Consider the following 16,286-nt stretch of genomic DNA (forward strand, 5'->3'; position numbering starts at 1 on the left):
TGGGTAAATTCACGTTACTCTGTGAAATCAGAGACATTTTTGTGAGCATTTTCAATTACTTATAAGCTGATTTTCAGAACCTGGGCTTCGGACTACCTCAACACAATTGCACTTTACTAGTAAAGAGTTATTTCTCTTGCATGTATCCAACCAAATAAAAAAAATGAAAATTCTTATCAAAATGTATTAGAATTTCATATCTAATTTTCTTGCTCCGATTTTTTTTTTTTTTTTACTTTTTCAATTGTATCAAATACTAAATGAAACATAGTGATCTTTTTTTTTGGGGGGGGGGGGTTGTTTTTGTTTTTGTTTTGTTTTGTTTTGTTTTTTTGTATTTTTTTTTTTGTTTTGTTTTGTTTTGTTTTTTTTAATACTGAACATAGTATTCAGGAATAATTCAGCACTGAATATGTAACACGTGTTCGCAATAGGTACTGAATGTTATTGGAGAAATCAGAATTTCATTATCGAAAAGTCATTAATTTCACGTTTTATTTAATCTTATGTTACAGAAAGCGGTAGCATTTACTAACAAAATAAACGAGATTTCCTTGACTAAATTTTTTGTATGAAAGATTAATTCAGTCTGTTATAGACATGTACATCTGACAATTTATTGTTCTAAAAAATTTGTTGATAGTCACAGCGGTGTCAATACTTCTGTACCATCAAATCACTGATCCAGTTATCTATCCATGATGATGTATATCATATGCGTTATCACGTCATCCATTATCTACTTTCACACAACGTATTGGCATTCAGGTCCGACTTTTTTTCTTTTTTGTACCCCACGCTTGAAGAAGAGTTTTGCAACTCCTATTTTAAGTTTTGATTGGATACATATTTGGGATTTTCAATGCCAAAATATGGACTTGGTCATTCTTGGTACACTTGGGGGTAGCCTTCATGTATCTGCAACTCCTCTTACACCACTGAATGCAATTTAATGAAACTTTCAGATTTTTCATTACGTAGTTTTGCACCTCCTATTTTAGTTTTAATCGGAAGGACATTTGGATATTCCCATAGAAAATTTGCCATTCTTTATTTAACATCGAGGGTACCCATCTCATATCCGCAACTCCTCCTATACCACTGAATAAAATTTAATGCGTTCACAGAATCTTTATTACATAATGCCATTGTGACCTCTTATTTTACGTTTAGAATGGACAGATATCTGAAGTTTCCCATGGCAAAACATGGATTTTAGCTTTATACTCAATAAAGGGGTACTGATTTTGTTAATATAACTTCTCCTAAGCCCCTGAATGAAATTAATTGGAACTTTCACAGATTCTCATTCAAATAAAGCAAAGAAATGCACTCAAACGGCATTATGTAATAAAAATTCTGTAAAAGTTATTAAATTTTATTCAGTGGTCTAGGAGTTGCAGATAACAGATGGGTAACACCAAGCATAATGGATGGACACCCCTATCACTTTATTCACCCACTTTTCAAGCACGTGGTATAATTAAAAAATTCCACAAAAATTTAACATTAAATAATTTATTTTCAATTGATAACAATTCATAGTCTCATCAATATATACATATTTTTTAAATACACATTTGAGAATTTTATTAATATTTCCATGAGAAGAGATAAAATCAAAATGAAGTCTCTAAGACATGTACAAGTAGGTCTTAACATGTGTGTTAATTTTTTCTACGTTCCATTTTAATGCCACATTTTCATAATTATGATTTTAAATACAGACCACATCAAGCAGAATCGTAAATCATTCAGTGCCATAGATATGTATATCAAAAAATTAATACTTGAACACATTTTCTACATTATGACCAGACTTAACAAGAAATGTCAGAAACTTGGACCACAGACAAAACCAAATGAAGGCATAATTTTCACATGTTCACATATATCATTAACAGAAAAATTCCTCATTTTGTTCTCAAAAAAATATGACATCTCATCTGTCATGGTAAAGATAAAAAAGTTGGTCAAAATTCGTTATTCACAATACCTTCATAAGAAACATCTGTGGAAAACACTAGCATTTATAAAAGATAACAAACAGTAAGAATTCCATCAGATATCCTTTTGTCCATTGACAACTCTTTCTTGTGATAAAACTGTGAATTCGGAATAAATATTTTGGCAGTCACTGAAGATAAATGTTTATTTTAAATCAACATAATAGATATATGGTAAGAGCCTCTAATTATTTTTCTCTTTACCAAATTTGTGTCTTTTAATAGCTGACAAACCATTTTGGAAAAAGATTAAAACTCCATGCAATATGAATAACATTATCCAATTTAATGCCTCCTGCATTAAAATACAAATTTCATTTTTGTAATCTTTCTACCATAAGTAACAATTAACCCCTCCCTGTATTAGATAGACAAATGTACATTATCTGCTCTAGATCTTCATGAAATAATTTTAAAAAACTTTCTTTTCTCTGTCTTGTCATCCTCACACATGATAAAAACTTCAGTTTCTGTTTTTTCAGTCCAATCACTCCTACGTTTTGAGCCATTCCAAGACCTGTGGTGTGAAGTATGAAATGATAATGTCTGCCCCTGCTCGTCTCATACTGCACAACACTTCCATCAGGGTTGTCTTTAAATCGAACGCACCTGCTTTAGCACCATGGTACAACATAGCATATTCACCAGACACTTGGTAAATAGCTAATGGATGTGTGGGATACTGCAAAAACAAAAATTCTTGTAAAAATTCAGTTTTATAAAAAAGAATAAAATCTTTATGTTCTTTACTTTAGGGTGATAATCCCCCCCCCCCCCCCAAAAAAAATGTTTTGGGACATTGATCTGTTCATGTTTCATGAATACTCTTGACTTACCCTATCTTTGGTCATTTTGACAACATCAAGGTAAGCAAGACCAGGTTTGACCATTAACATGTCAGCACCTTCCTTCACATCACGCTCTACTGCACGCTCAGCTAGACCCATGGAACCTGATGGCAACTGATAAGCCTTCCTGTCACCGAATGATGGTGCTGATTTGGCAGCATCCCTGTAACAAGGGGAGATGATTGTGTATGACACATATTTCAATTAGTACCTGAGAGTAGGTCATCATGACCTACTTATCACTTTTCATTCTCTGAGGACCAAAGATGCATAAACTAAGATTGATGATTCTAAGCCAATTAATACCTAAAATATTTTTTTTAAATTATAACCATAAAATTTCAAAAGTAGGTCACAGTGACCTACTTTTCAGATGACAGACTTTGAGGACCTATGATGTATCAACTGACAAAGTTTGGTGATTCTAATCCAATTAGTACCTAAAAATATTTAAATAAACCAATAAAATTTCAAAAGTAAGTCATGGTGACCTACTTTTCAGTTGTTGTACTCCGAGGACCCAAGATGCATCAACTGACAAAGTTTGATGATTCTACCGTATATACTCGCCTATAAGTCGGTCCGCCTATAAGTCGGTTGTGATTTTCTTAGATTATTTTGGAGGGATTTGCCATTGACCCGCCTATAAGTCGGTATAACTTTTTTGCCAGAATCAGTGGGCAATTTCAAATCAATGCTCTAATGTTTTAACAGGTGTTTCAAATAATATTTTGAGAAATTGCGCCAATATTTTATCTTTTTTTTTCTTCTCTCATAAATTTCATATCAATACTCTAATGTATTTACCTGTGTTCAAATAACAGGTTAGGATATGACATCGGTAATTAATTCTTTTTTCAACAAACCAAACCCACTACCATTTTAGTTTTCTTTTTATATTGTTTTGTTTAAGCCTGAAATCCCTTGTCTTGTATATTTTATATACCGATCTCAATCATAGACGGGTCTCTGTCTCTTTGGCATAGTGATGAACTATGTAACGAGTCTAGCAACATTTTGATATTTAATTAGGTGGTGCTCAATGTCCAAGCCATATCTATAGTTTTTAATAATGCTATGTTTGATTATTATTAGGAATTACTGTCTCTTAATTACCTATATCCCTTACCTGACACTGTGTATATTTAGTGACACGCGTTCCGAGAAAATTGTGTACCACACATGGAAAGCATTTTCATAAACAATCGAGTTTTAATAGACTCCAGAATAATATTCTGAATTATTTTTAATGAATATTATATCTGTTGTCAAAAACATTGCAGACGGTACATATAATTATACATCGTACACTGAATATCATATCGGGTTCACAATTCAATTTTACCGATAAACGATAGATTTACAGTAAGTCACAAGTTAATGAAAGGAATATTTTTTGTTAATAATCAAATAAATGATATACACTTAAGATCAAAATAAAATCATTAAAACTTGTAAATACTCGTACTTTATATATAATCTTAGAATACGTAAATAATATGATACATCCAGACATTTCTCAACGATAATCGTCGAAGTTATCAGGGACCTATATACTAAGTATATACTTAGTATATAGGTCCCTGAAGTTATGTAAAAAATACTACATTTCGTCGTCCAGAAAAATACCAAGCTTTTGATGACTCGCCTATAAGTATATACTTCGTATATAGGTCCCTGAAGTTATGAAAAAAATAGTACATTTCGTCGTCCAGAAAAACACCAAGCTTTTGATGACTCGCCTATAAGTCGGACATAGAGTTTTAGACCAAAAATTAACTCCCAAAAAACCGACTTATAGGCAAGTATATACGGTAAGCCAAATAGTACCTGAAATATTTAATTTAAGCCATAAATTTTCAAAAGTAGGTCACGGTGACTTACTTTTCAGTCAACCTACTCCGAGGACCCAAGATGCATCAACTGACAAAGTTTGATGATTCTAAGCTAATTAAGATCCGAAATATTTAATTAGAGCCATATAATTTGAAAAGTAGGTCACAGTGACCTACTTTTCAGTCGACCTATTCCGAGGACCCATGATACATCAACTGACAAATTTTTGATGATTGTAAGCCAAATAGTACCAAAAAAAATATTAAATACAGCCATAATTTCAAAAGTAGGTCAGAGTGAACTACTTTTCAGTTGTCATACTCCAAGGACCCAAGATGCATCAACTGACAAAGTTTGATGATTCTAAGCCAATTAGTACCTGAAAAATTTATATAAAGCCATAAAATTTCAAAATGAGGTCACGGTGACCTACTTTTCAGTCGACTTACTCTGAAGACCCAAGATGCATCAACTGACAAAGTTTGAAGATTCTAAGCCAATTAGTACCCGAAATATTTGATTATAGTCATATAAATTGAAAAGTAGGTCATGGTGACCTACTTTTCATTTGACTTACTCCGAAGACCTAAAATGCATCAACTGACAAAGTTTGAGGATTCTAAGCCAATTAGTACACAAAATATTTAATTATAGTCACATAAATTGAAAAGTAGGTCACTGTGACCTACTTTTCAGTCCACCTACTCTGAGGACCCAAGATATATCAACTGACAAATTTTGATGATTCTAAGCCAAATAGTACCCTAAATATTTAAATATAGCCATAAAATTTCAAAAGTAGGTCATGGTGACCTACTTTTCAGTTGATGTTTTTTGAGGACCCAAGATGCATCAACTTGCAAAGTTTCATGATCATAGGCCTTAAAATGTCCAAATTATGCCTCTAATACCCTTTGAAATCAAATGCCTGCAAAGTTCAAAAAGTAGGTCACTGTGACCTACTTTTTAATAAATATGTTTTATGGCCCCAAGATGCATCATCTTACAAGATTTAATAATTCTAAACCTCTCAATATTCATATTAATGACCTTAGTTGTTTTGAAAAAGATTAGCCATAAAATTCAAAAAGTAGGTCATGGTGACATACTTTTTAGTTGACATACTCCGAGAACCCAAGATACATCAACTGACAAAGTTTGATGATCATAGGTCTTAAATTGTTCAAAATATGCCTCTAAATCATTTTGAAAAAGAATGACCGCAAAATTTAAAAAGTATGTCACTGTGACCTACTTTTGAGTCGTCATGATATGAGGTACTTAGATGAATCAACTGACAAGATTTGATGATCCTAGTCCTTATAGTAAGCAAAATATCAACATTTTAATAAAATGTATTTTTTGGTCAACTTTGAAATGACCTTGAGACCACGCCCTTTGCCCCAGGGTGATGCCTTGAACAATTTTTAATCTTCAACATATCCTCATCCTTTTGTGTAAGTTTGGTGATAATCTGCCCAGTGGTTCTTGAGAAGAAGATTTTTTTAGCAACCAGTACTTTTGTTTCTATTTTCCTAATTATCTCCCTTTGTTTAAGGGTTACAACCCTAGTTTTAGTATAAGCGGGGGCCTTTGGGCCAAGGATACCCTGTGACAAATTTGACAATAATTAGCCAAGGGGTTCTTGAGTTATGGCCCATATTCTAAAAAGTTTACGTACACCGCCCGCCGCACAAATGGCCATAGCATTAGCTCTTTGAGCCTTTGGCTCAGAAGAGCTAAAAATATAAGTAATTTCTTCTTTCAACTTCTTCAAGACTGATCAATACCTGACAAAAACTTAGTTGTGGCAGAACCTACCTGAATGGTCCATAGAATGAGGAGGCAAACTTGGCACTGTAGCTCATGACTGCCACCCTATTTCCATAACCAGCCTCTGTCAGAGCTGATTTTATAGAACCAATTCTTCCATCCATCATGTCTGATGGAGCAATAATTTGGCATCCTGAAAATCCAAGTATACATATAACAAGGAAATATAACAATCTAAACTTGCAGTCCTGGTATCCAGCAACTCTTTGTCTTTATTGTGATTCCTTAGCCTCAACATAACATTATAAATACATGTATTTCAAGGCATTTACCATGTATTAAAAAGTTTTCAAGACAGTTACCATGTATTAAAAAGTCTTCATGCATATATATTATGAAGTTTTAATTTTCCTAGTTATAGATCTATGTGTACCTGCTTTAGCATAGTTAACAGCTATCTCTGCCAGTCTCTTGATGCTGGCTATATTTTCAATGCTTCCATCTTCACGGAGAATACCTACAATTTATCACATTATATTTTACACACATCCCTTTTTTTTTTACTTTTTAAAAAATTGATAAGCATTACTCCTTGTTGTATTACAGATCAAAATAGAGATCATCTTGCACACTCAAACACCATTTTTTGGTTAAATAAAAGACAAAACAATACAAGTTGTTATTTTTTATATTTTGAGGAATTCCAGAACACAAAACAAAATAAAAATTCTTGCACGTACCACAGTGTCCATGACAGGTATAAGGGCAGAGACACACATCACAGGCCACCAGTAAATCAGGGAACCAGCTTCTCAACATTTTGATGGCGAGAATGGCTGGTGTGTCAGGGGTGTCTGCTGCTGTGCCATTGTTGTCCTACAAGAGAGAAATCACAGAATAAGCAAGTCCTTAATGATAAAAATAGCTACCATACCTTCACAATTTTTAGAAATATTTCCCCCTCGATACTTTTGACCAAACTTCAAGGACAAAATCTAAAAGGTATCAGAAACAGTAAATAAGAGTCTGAAAATCAGGTTCATGATAAGGTTATGGACAGTCAAATTAACTGAAAATATCCAAGTTGCCAAAACTTTCTTTGTTGACCCAACTGTTTCTTCTAACGATGTATATCATACATGTAGTTCTTTCAAACTGGCCCATCTTTTGGTCTAAGTGTTTTTCTTTATGATATCTGATGTGACCTTAAGTCAAAGTTATACCCCGGTATTACAAGTCTAGGTCAATGTTTATGCTTACTTTTAGATGTATAATTTCACAATTTGTTATCATTACTTTGAAATTTAATGATTTGTCATCATCTACACAGTGGTGTTTACTGCCCTTCATCTTTCTTTTTTTTTTTTAATTGTTTCCTTTCCTTTACTTATCACAGAAATTATGAAAATTTAGAAATTCAAAGACTAAGTAATTTACCCTACCAACATCTCCTTAATAATACATTCAAATTCTCATCACATGAAAAATTATCTCAAGAAATGTTTGGTGCTGCTGAAAACTACGTGATGAACACTTGCCTTTGGTAATTTACTGGGCACACCAAATATAAGAACACATTTCAGGCCATTTTTCACCATTGGTTCCAGTGCCTCTCGTAGCCTGTTGATGCCATATCTGGCAACACCTGGCATACTGGCAACCTCCTGTACGGCATCTTCCTCATCTCTGTAAACAGATGAAGTCAATTCATTATCATACTGTACCTGAACAATGTGCAGTATTTCGATTTTTTTCAAGTGAATTAAAACATGAAACAAGATGTGTTTGTGAAACACTGATGCTCACGTATGCCTATGGTAGCTCAAGGCCATGCAAGGTTCAAGTTTTTCAAATGTAGGTCAAACTCCAAGGTTAAGAGTCAAAAATATTGATACTTTAAGAAAGGTCTTGTCACAGGGAATACACATGTGAAATATAATATCCATAATACCACTAATTCCAACCATTCAGAAAATTTGACCAAAGTTAAAGTTTTTTCAAAAAGTAGATCATACTCCAAGGTCAATGTCATCATGACATGAGATCAAAAATAACGATACCAAAGGAAAGGTCTTGTCATAAGGAATGCATATTAAATGAAATACAAAAGCCTAGCAGTAATCATTCAAAAGGTATAGGCAAGATTGAAGTTTTTTTAAAATGTAGGTCAAACTTCCAAGGTCATGAGGTCGAAAATGTTGGTACCCAAAGAAAGGTCTTGTCACAAGGAATACACACCTGAAATATGAAAGCCCTACCTCATACTATTCAAAAGTGATGAGCAAGCTTAAGGTTAAAGATTTTGCAGACAGATTAACAGCTAGACAGACAGATGGATAGAGAGAACAAAAACTTTTTTTTTATTATTTGTTTTATTTTTTTGCATCAATTTATGCTTTATATATTATAAACATCTACGTTTACAATATAGAATGGAAAATCCATATTCAAGGCAGTGTTACCTCATACCCATTATAACAATTTACAAATAGGAGTTCATGTATCTGTTTTGAGAAACTTTAGGTCTATCCAAGTTTTTTATGTTAATATAAATTAGCGTAAAATTGACTCATAAAATCATATTTTAATCACATAATACATGTCAAGCTCCATTTTGATTAATATTCGGTTGGTATGATATCGCTAGAACTTCTTAAGGGTGTCCGATGCACGGTGAAATCACTCTAACTCATTCTTATGGGTTATGTATTTTTTAAATGATTTTATAGCTGCATGTTTATCTCCACACTGCATAACATTCTATTGTTGAATTCTATTGTTTAAATTTCTGGGCAAACATCATGTACCAAAGATTTACTTAAAAATAAAATAATACAATGTAAAATATGCACATCATTATCCAAAATGTTTCTTGGCTCTTGAATAAGTTAATTGATATATTATACTTTCTTTTATTTATTTATTTTTTTTGGGGGGGGGGGGCTTTCAATTGCCTATCATAAAAAAAATTATGTTCATATTCGCAGGGGTTCAAAATTCCTCAAGCCCGACGTCCCGGACTAACAAATTCCGGATCCGGACTCGGCATTTAGAATCGCCAAAAGTCCTGGGACTTGGCAATGTTTCTTGTTTATCTTTTATTTAAGTTAAGAAAAAAGTTCGTAAAACTAAAAATAAAGCAAATTCTCAAATGTATTGAATAAAAATGTGGATTTTTTGGCGTTAATATACCCACAACACATTACGAACGTCTCAAAAATACAATCCGTCTTTTTATGTTCCGTTGCGGTTAGACACCTGCTTTTACGCAATTTCTCATGTTTCCTCCCATATGACATGAGTTTGTTCAATTTTGGTTTTACCAGTAAAGGAACGAGAAATAAAAGACCCCGTGAGGAACATGAAGCTGGGGATCAAAATAACAATTCCAAAGACGGAACCTATGACAAGAAGAGAGTTCGCGAATTCCAAAGCCACTGGCGTGATGATAGGCCGTGGCTTGATTACAATGATGATACGAAAACGATGTTTTGTTCATTTTGTCAAAGTTTTCCGATTACGGCGGACAAGTCAAATGCATTGACTAGAGGAACAACAAACCTGAGAATCGAACCGATTAAGATCCACGAGAGTACCCCTGAACATTTTTCTTGTCACAGGTCAGTCAGTCATGAGTGTAGTGTGTACTTTGTGTTCCGGTGACAGTTTGGCGGTTGTTATAAAACGGTGACTTGTAATTAAATTTTAAAATATTTAAACCTACTGTTCTAGATAAGTAAACAAAATAAACCAAATTATAATAATGAAATAATTATTATACTGAAATTTTTACAGATTATGGTTGAAGAACAAGGGGTTTGATGTACCAAAAGCCAAACTAGCTGACACAGCACTAGGAAAGGCAATCATAAAAAAGAAGTGTACACCGGAGCAAGCAAACAGATATGCTGTCCTTTTCAATACAGCTTATGCTGTGGCCAAGCAAGGAAAACCTTTCAGTGATTTTCTCTATGTAATGGATATTCAGAGAAAGAATAAAGTTGACATTGGTGAACAATATTTAAATTTAGAAGGGTGTAAGCTATTTATTAGGTGGATAACGAAACAAATGAAACAAGACCTTGTCACAGAAATCAAAAACTCGCCTTTTATGAGTATTTTGTCAGATGGAAGTACAGATACAGGTGTTTTAGAACAGGAAATTGTGTATGTTAGATATGTAGATGTCAAAGAAATGATTCCTGTTACTACTTTTGTAAATATTATAGAGCTTAAAAGTGCAGATTCTGAAGGTGTATTGAATGCAATTTTATCTGCTTTGGCAGATTTAGAGTTTGACAAAGATAGCTTAAAACATGACACAGATGGGCCAAAACTTGTATGTGCAAATTTTGATGGGGCGTCAGTAAATTTTGGTTCAAAATCTGGGGTGTTCCAAAAAATTAAAGAGTTTGTTCCTGAGGTGATAGGGATACACTGTATAGCACACAAGTTAGAGTTAGCTGTTCTTGATGCTAATAAAAAATTTAGCTACATGTCAACATTTGAAGCAACTGTTAAGGGTGTATTCAAATTTTATTTTTTCTCTCCAAAGCGCAGAAGAGAACTAAAAGAGATCAGTGAACTGTTTAACAATGACTTTGCCCATCTTGGGCACATCAAGGGTGTAAGGTGGCTTTCAAGCAAAGAGAGAGCTTTAAAAGCATTAGTAAAAAATTTAGAGGCTGTTGTTGCACATTTGGAACACTCTTTTGAACGTGGTGGTAGGGCAGATGATGCCAACAAGGCAAAGGGTTACCACACAGAAGTCACCTCTTTGCGCTTCCTCAAAGTGTTGTATTTTCTATTAGACTTTTTGCCTATATTGGCAAAGTTATCAAGAGTTTTTCAAGAAGAGAAATATCTTATTTTTGAGATTTCTGAACATGTTGATATTGTTTTGGCCCAGCTGGAACAATTGAAAAGGTCTGATGGCAAACATATGAAAGAGTTTATTACAAAATTAGATTTGGAGAACAGAATGTTTGGTACAACTATCAAATTGCAGAGTAGGGGTTTCAAATCTGTAGATTTTAGGAAAGAAAAAGACCTGCACCAATTGTTAGATGATACTATCTCTTATGTCAAATCAAGGTTTAGCAACATGTATGAGAAACCCCTCTCACTCCTAAATATTTTCAACTTTCATCACTGGCCTTTAGGCAGGGGGTATGAATTAGCTGAGCATGGGATGGAAGAATTGCAGGAGCTAGTTTCACACACCCAGTTTCAGAATATATTGTCTGAGGATGAGAAATTGGAAATAAATGAGCAATTTACTGCTATGAAAATGTACATTAGTCATTTGAGAACAAATGGTCTGTTAGATGTTTATTCTCTCTTTTTAAAAAAAATGGTTACAGAGAGAGCTGGTGATGGCAAACAAATGTCAGCGTTAGAAAAACTTGTGCTGTGGCTCTTTACAGTTTCTCCATCTACTAGTAGCTGTGAGAGGGGTTTCTCAACATGCAATGTTATTAAAAATAAGTTGAGAACTGTATTAACAACTGAATCTTTGCAAAATCAATTATACATAATGACAAATGGTCCAACTTTAGACCAATTTCATGCTGGAAAGTGCATAGATTACTGGTTTGCAAACTCTGTTGGCACACCTCACTCCAGTGGACATAAGTTAAAAAACAGAGAAGATGAATCTGAGAATGACACATTTCTTATTTCAGGAAAATAATACTCATGTGTTAATACTTATGTGTTGAAATACTCATGTATGACTATGTAACAGTGACTGTAATGCTGTATGGAGGAAAAATAAAACATATATTCATACATATAGTCTTTATTCATTCAATGCAACAAATGAAAATAAATTATAACATAAATTTAATGATGGTTTAAGTAAATATAATTTTATCTATCATGAAAATATGGACTCAGAAATTTCTTCCTCGGACTTGCCTAAAATTTACTCTTTAAGTCCTGGACTTGACCATGATAAAAAAAATTTTGAACCCCTGTATTCCTGTACATGAATATACACTATAATATTTTTTAGATTTTGTTTCTATTCCCCTCGTGCATATATAGCAAAGTCATATGACCGTATTGGTTCACTGTTCCACAGACTCACATGATCTGAGAACTCTGTCATGACTATTGGATGACCTTCAAACTGTTCCAATTGCAGTGAAAGCACCAGAATAGGCCTTTTTATGTTTAATGGGAATGTGATGTGTAGAACTTTTTAGTTTATAGCTGCAAGATTTTTTTTTTTTTTAAGAATTAAAATTGAAAAAAAAAAAATTTTTCAAAACATTCCTTGTAAAAGAAATTCTGAGAACTGTGTGCATTGCGCTTGTTAGGTGATTCAAAATGAAGAACACATTTTTCTTTACATGTCCAGCTTCTCAAGAAAGAGCCTCAGGCTTCGTTGTTAGTCTATTACATTAATTATGCATGTGTATATGATGAGAGAGAAGAGTATATATATATATATATATATATATATATATATATATATATATATATATATATATATATATATATATATATATATATACACTGGTACAGTGTAAATGCATGATTACTACTGTGCATAAATTTTTCTGATGATATATATACACTCTTTTCTCTCTCACACTCACTGGACACCATAGCCCAATTCTTTCCCATATAGGCCTATAAACAAAACTCAATCAAAATTTTCAAGGTTGTTGCATCACATGAGTTCACCCAAGAAAAATTTTGCCAAGTTGCTTCCTAATTTGACAATAATAATGACCCCTCTCTGGTGTTATAGAATAAAAAAATGCTGGGGTTTTAAAATATTGTAGACTGCATGCTCATGATTTATTGATTTATACATTACAAAGTGTCTGACTAAAAATCTGATAAGAAGTATTACATTTAGGTCATTCAGAAGGCTACAAAGTCATGTGACAGGACATTTCCCAAATACTCATGAATAATCCTATCAGTTAAGATTACCATCTTTTATTTTGTACATTTAAACATGTTAAAAGAGATCAGAAGACATGTTGATATACCAATACATTAGAATTTCACCCACTGGTACAGTGTAAATGCATGATTACTACTGTGCATAAATTTTTCTGATGATATTATCTAAAATTCCAAAACATTTATTTTATTTTTCCTCTTATTATACATATTGATTAACTAATAGAGATACATGTATATGAATATGTGACTACACCTTAATGATATTTTCTTCAGTTCATCAAAAGACTATATAGCTAAAAATGAATTAAATTCTATTTAACATTGCTATCACGATAAACCAGGGCATTAACATTTAGAAAAAGTTTCACGACGTCTAAATGATTGATCTTCTAGATTATTGATGAGCAGAGGGTCTGTTGGCAATTCAATTTTTTTTTAAAAATACCTTTTTATGGAAAATGAGATTTATCATCTAAAGTAATAGTTACTTGGTCATAAACATACCAATGAAGACAGAATATAATTCTGATTTATTAAGTCTCAATTTAGCACTAGTAAATTTTGCATCAAAATATGAATATACCAATATTTGCTATTTAATAAATAAATCTAATTGCTAGAACAAGCTAATATATTTTTAGATAATGAAAAGCTGTGTTATCATCCTTCCAAAATGCTTTAGCACAGTTTCTTTTTAAAACAATTATCTTTCTAAATCAAGGATTTTACATTTCTAAGGAAATGTTAAACAAATCATTGATCATAAAATTGATGTTTTTCCTGATCTAGTGACAAGTAAGTGACATACACACGTTACCTTTTCTAGATCTGTAATTAACGAAGCATTACATAAACCTGGTTTGTCCAAGGAAAATCCAAGCAAAATACACAAAGATAAACAATGTAGTTCATGAATAATTTTATCATGGTTAAGTTTCTGCAATCATTTCTTTAGCTGGTTAAACAATATTAAAAAAAAAAAATAAAACAGTGAAGTCTAAACAGCTAAAGGTAGTGTTATCTATAATAGAACTAAGGACTTGAAACTTTATCTCCATGATCATGTTTAACATAACCCTATACAAGTATGTTGAATTTGCTTTCATCAAAAAGAGAGAGAACCCCCCCCCCCCCAACCTTTTTTGAGTTAAGGATTTAATTGTCACACAAGTCCCTGAGCAAATGCTTGAGAATGGTTGTTGATGTGGACTGCTGAGCCTGAGGGGACGATGTGGGGTGGGACTGGGAGTCAGTAAATAAGGTTCATGTACAAAGAACTCCACATAAGAGCCCATAAACGATAGGTACCTTCTGATTTTTTCAAAGAAACTATCAACTTGGTATTCTAAAGTACAGACGTGCATCTGTTACGAAAAACAAAAAGGGAAGTGTTTACTTACGTAACAAATAATGGGTAAATCAAATTCTCCGCCTTAATCTGTGTATTTGTTGTTTGCCATGAGCGTAAAACAGGATGGTGATATCCACTTTGTAATATAGCGTGTTCACACATTATTCCGTCCGCTCACTACACAAGCATGTACTCCAGTGAAATGACAACAGCGATGTTTGTTGACATCCGGTTGTACGGCTTACTTGATTCGCTGAAAATGACCTTGAAGCGATTTGATTCGTGACGCAGTCTATGGACTGACGTGAGCGTCACAGTATGTTTTATATGATAATGTGTACACATATAGCACATGACCAAACCTTTTTCAGGGTCAGATAAAAATTGTCTGTAATAGCATAACGTTAACCAAAGAAAGCCATTTACCAAAAGGTATTTTTAACTTGGACTGTCAAGCAAATTTTATTAATCTTGTGACGAAACACCATTTAGCGATATATAGTCCATGTGAAAGAGGGCCCATTTATTTAATTGATTTTCCCCTAGGATCTACAAGTACGGCAGGTGTGGTTACTTGACCATACATTTAGTGGCTCAAATTGATTCGCAGATTGTTTGTAGACAAAAACGTTTATGTCGGGAATCTACGTGGAAACTACACAGTTGTTTTCCATAAAAAGAAAACTAAATGAAACAAGTACTGATGTCAAGGTCCCCCGAGGTTTCCACTTGTTTTCCAATTTTGGAGAACCTGGCTTTTTTTCATCCAATGTATACAAGTGAATATCAATTTTAACTTTAAAGTTGGATGTCAAGTTAAAATGAAACACTTTTTTTTTAAATTGATAGCAATTTTGAAATATTTGATGAAGTTTCATAAGATAATTAGTGAAAATATATAACTGTGATTTTAAGAAAAATATTTCATATAGTTATACATCTTCCCTGTAAATGATTTTCACTAGTGATTCTCTCAATTACACATTATTATATACTGGAAGGAGTTTTTCGTTGCACTTCACATAAAATACATGTATCCTGAATAAGTTGACTCGGAGTTATTGATACTATAAAGTATAAAATGACCTTAAATTATTTTTTTTTTCTTTGACAGTTTTCTGCAAAATGAAATATTCAGTCTTAATTGCCGATAATTTTAATGTTATACAGTAGTGTTTTCAATCCATGCATGATGGGATCTAGACTGAACTGAACTGAATTTATTGATCTCTTCACAATTTTACAATTGTATAGCGAGATATAAATGTAAACTACAATGATGAAAAATAAAAACACATATATGGCATGCGTGAGTATGAGGATAGACAAATAGTACAATTATAGGTTGAGGTCTTTACTAGTTTGGGGAGCACGTTTTAGTAATTTTTTTAATAAATATACACAGTTTTCTTAAAAATGACTGTTTATCTGAATTCATTATTTCTCTAAATGTAATTGTATTTTTTAATCGTAATTGTTTTTGTGTTAAACATTTATTTCTTTCACGTGTCATTGCCGTACAATTTAATATGTAATGGAATTCATCTC

At 32.8% G+C, this 16,286-nt stretch overlaps 2 protein-coding genes across 2 annotated transcripts; one reads left to right on the forward strand and one right to left on the reverse strand.

Annotated features, from left to right (window-relative positions):
- Positions 1-1,502: 1,502 nt before the first annotated feature.
- On the reverse strand, positions 1,503-14,984 carry LOC133192247 (delta-aminolevulinic acid dehydratase-like). The gene is made up of 7 exons (XM_061328238.1): positions 14,788-14,984; positions 8,002-8,149; positions 7,204-7,339; positions 6,897-6,980; positions 6,512-6,656; positions 2,843-3,017; positions 1,503-2,688 (listed from the first exon to the last, which is right to left on the reverse strand). The coding sequence occupies exons 1-7, from the start codon at positions 14,898-14,900 to the stop codon at positions 2,500-2,502; spliced, it is 990 nt and encodes a 329-aa protein (XP_061184222.1). The 5' UTR covers positions 14,901-14,984; the 3' UTR covers positions 1,503-2,499.
- On the forward strand, positions 9,761-12,155 carry LOC133192365 (zinc finger protein 862-like). Its single transcript, XM_061328380.1, has 2 exons — positions 9,761-10,083; positions 10,259-12,155. Exons 1-2 carry the CDS (start codon positions 9,761-9,763, stop codon positions 12,153-12,155), a joined length of 2,220 nt encoding a protein of 739 aa, XP_061184364.1.
- Positions 14,985-16,286: the final 1,302 nt, after the last annotated feature.

The sequence above is a fragment of the Saccostrea echinata genome, unplaced genomic scaffold (genome assembly GCF_033153115.1).
Source record: "Saccostrea echinata isolate AGI-Se365-2 ecotype Australia unplaced genomic scaffold, CSIRO_AGI_Sech_v1 ptg000025l, whole genome shotgun sequence".
In the NCBI taxonomy this organism is placed as follows: domain Eukaryota; kingdom Metazoa; phylum Mollusca; class Bivalvia; order Ostreida; family Ostreidae; genus Saccostrea; species Saccostrea echinata.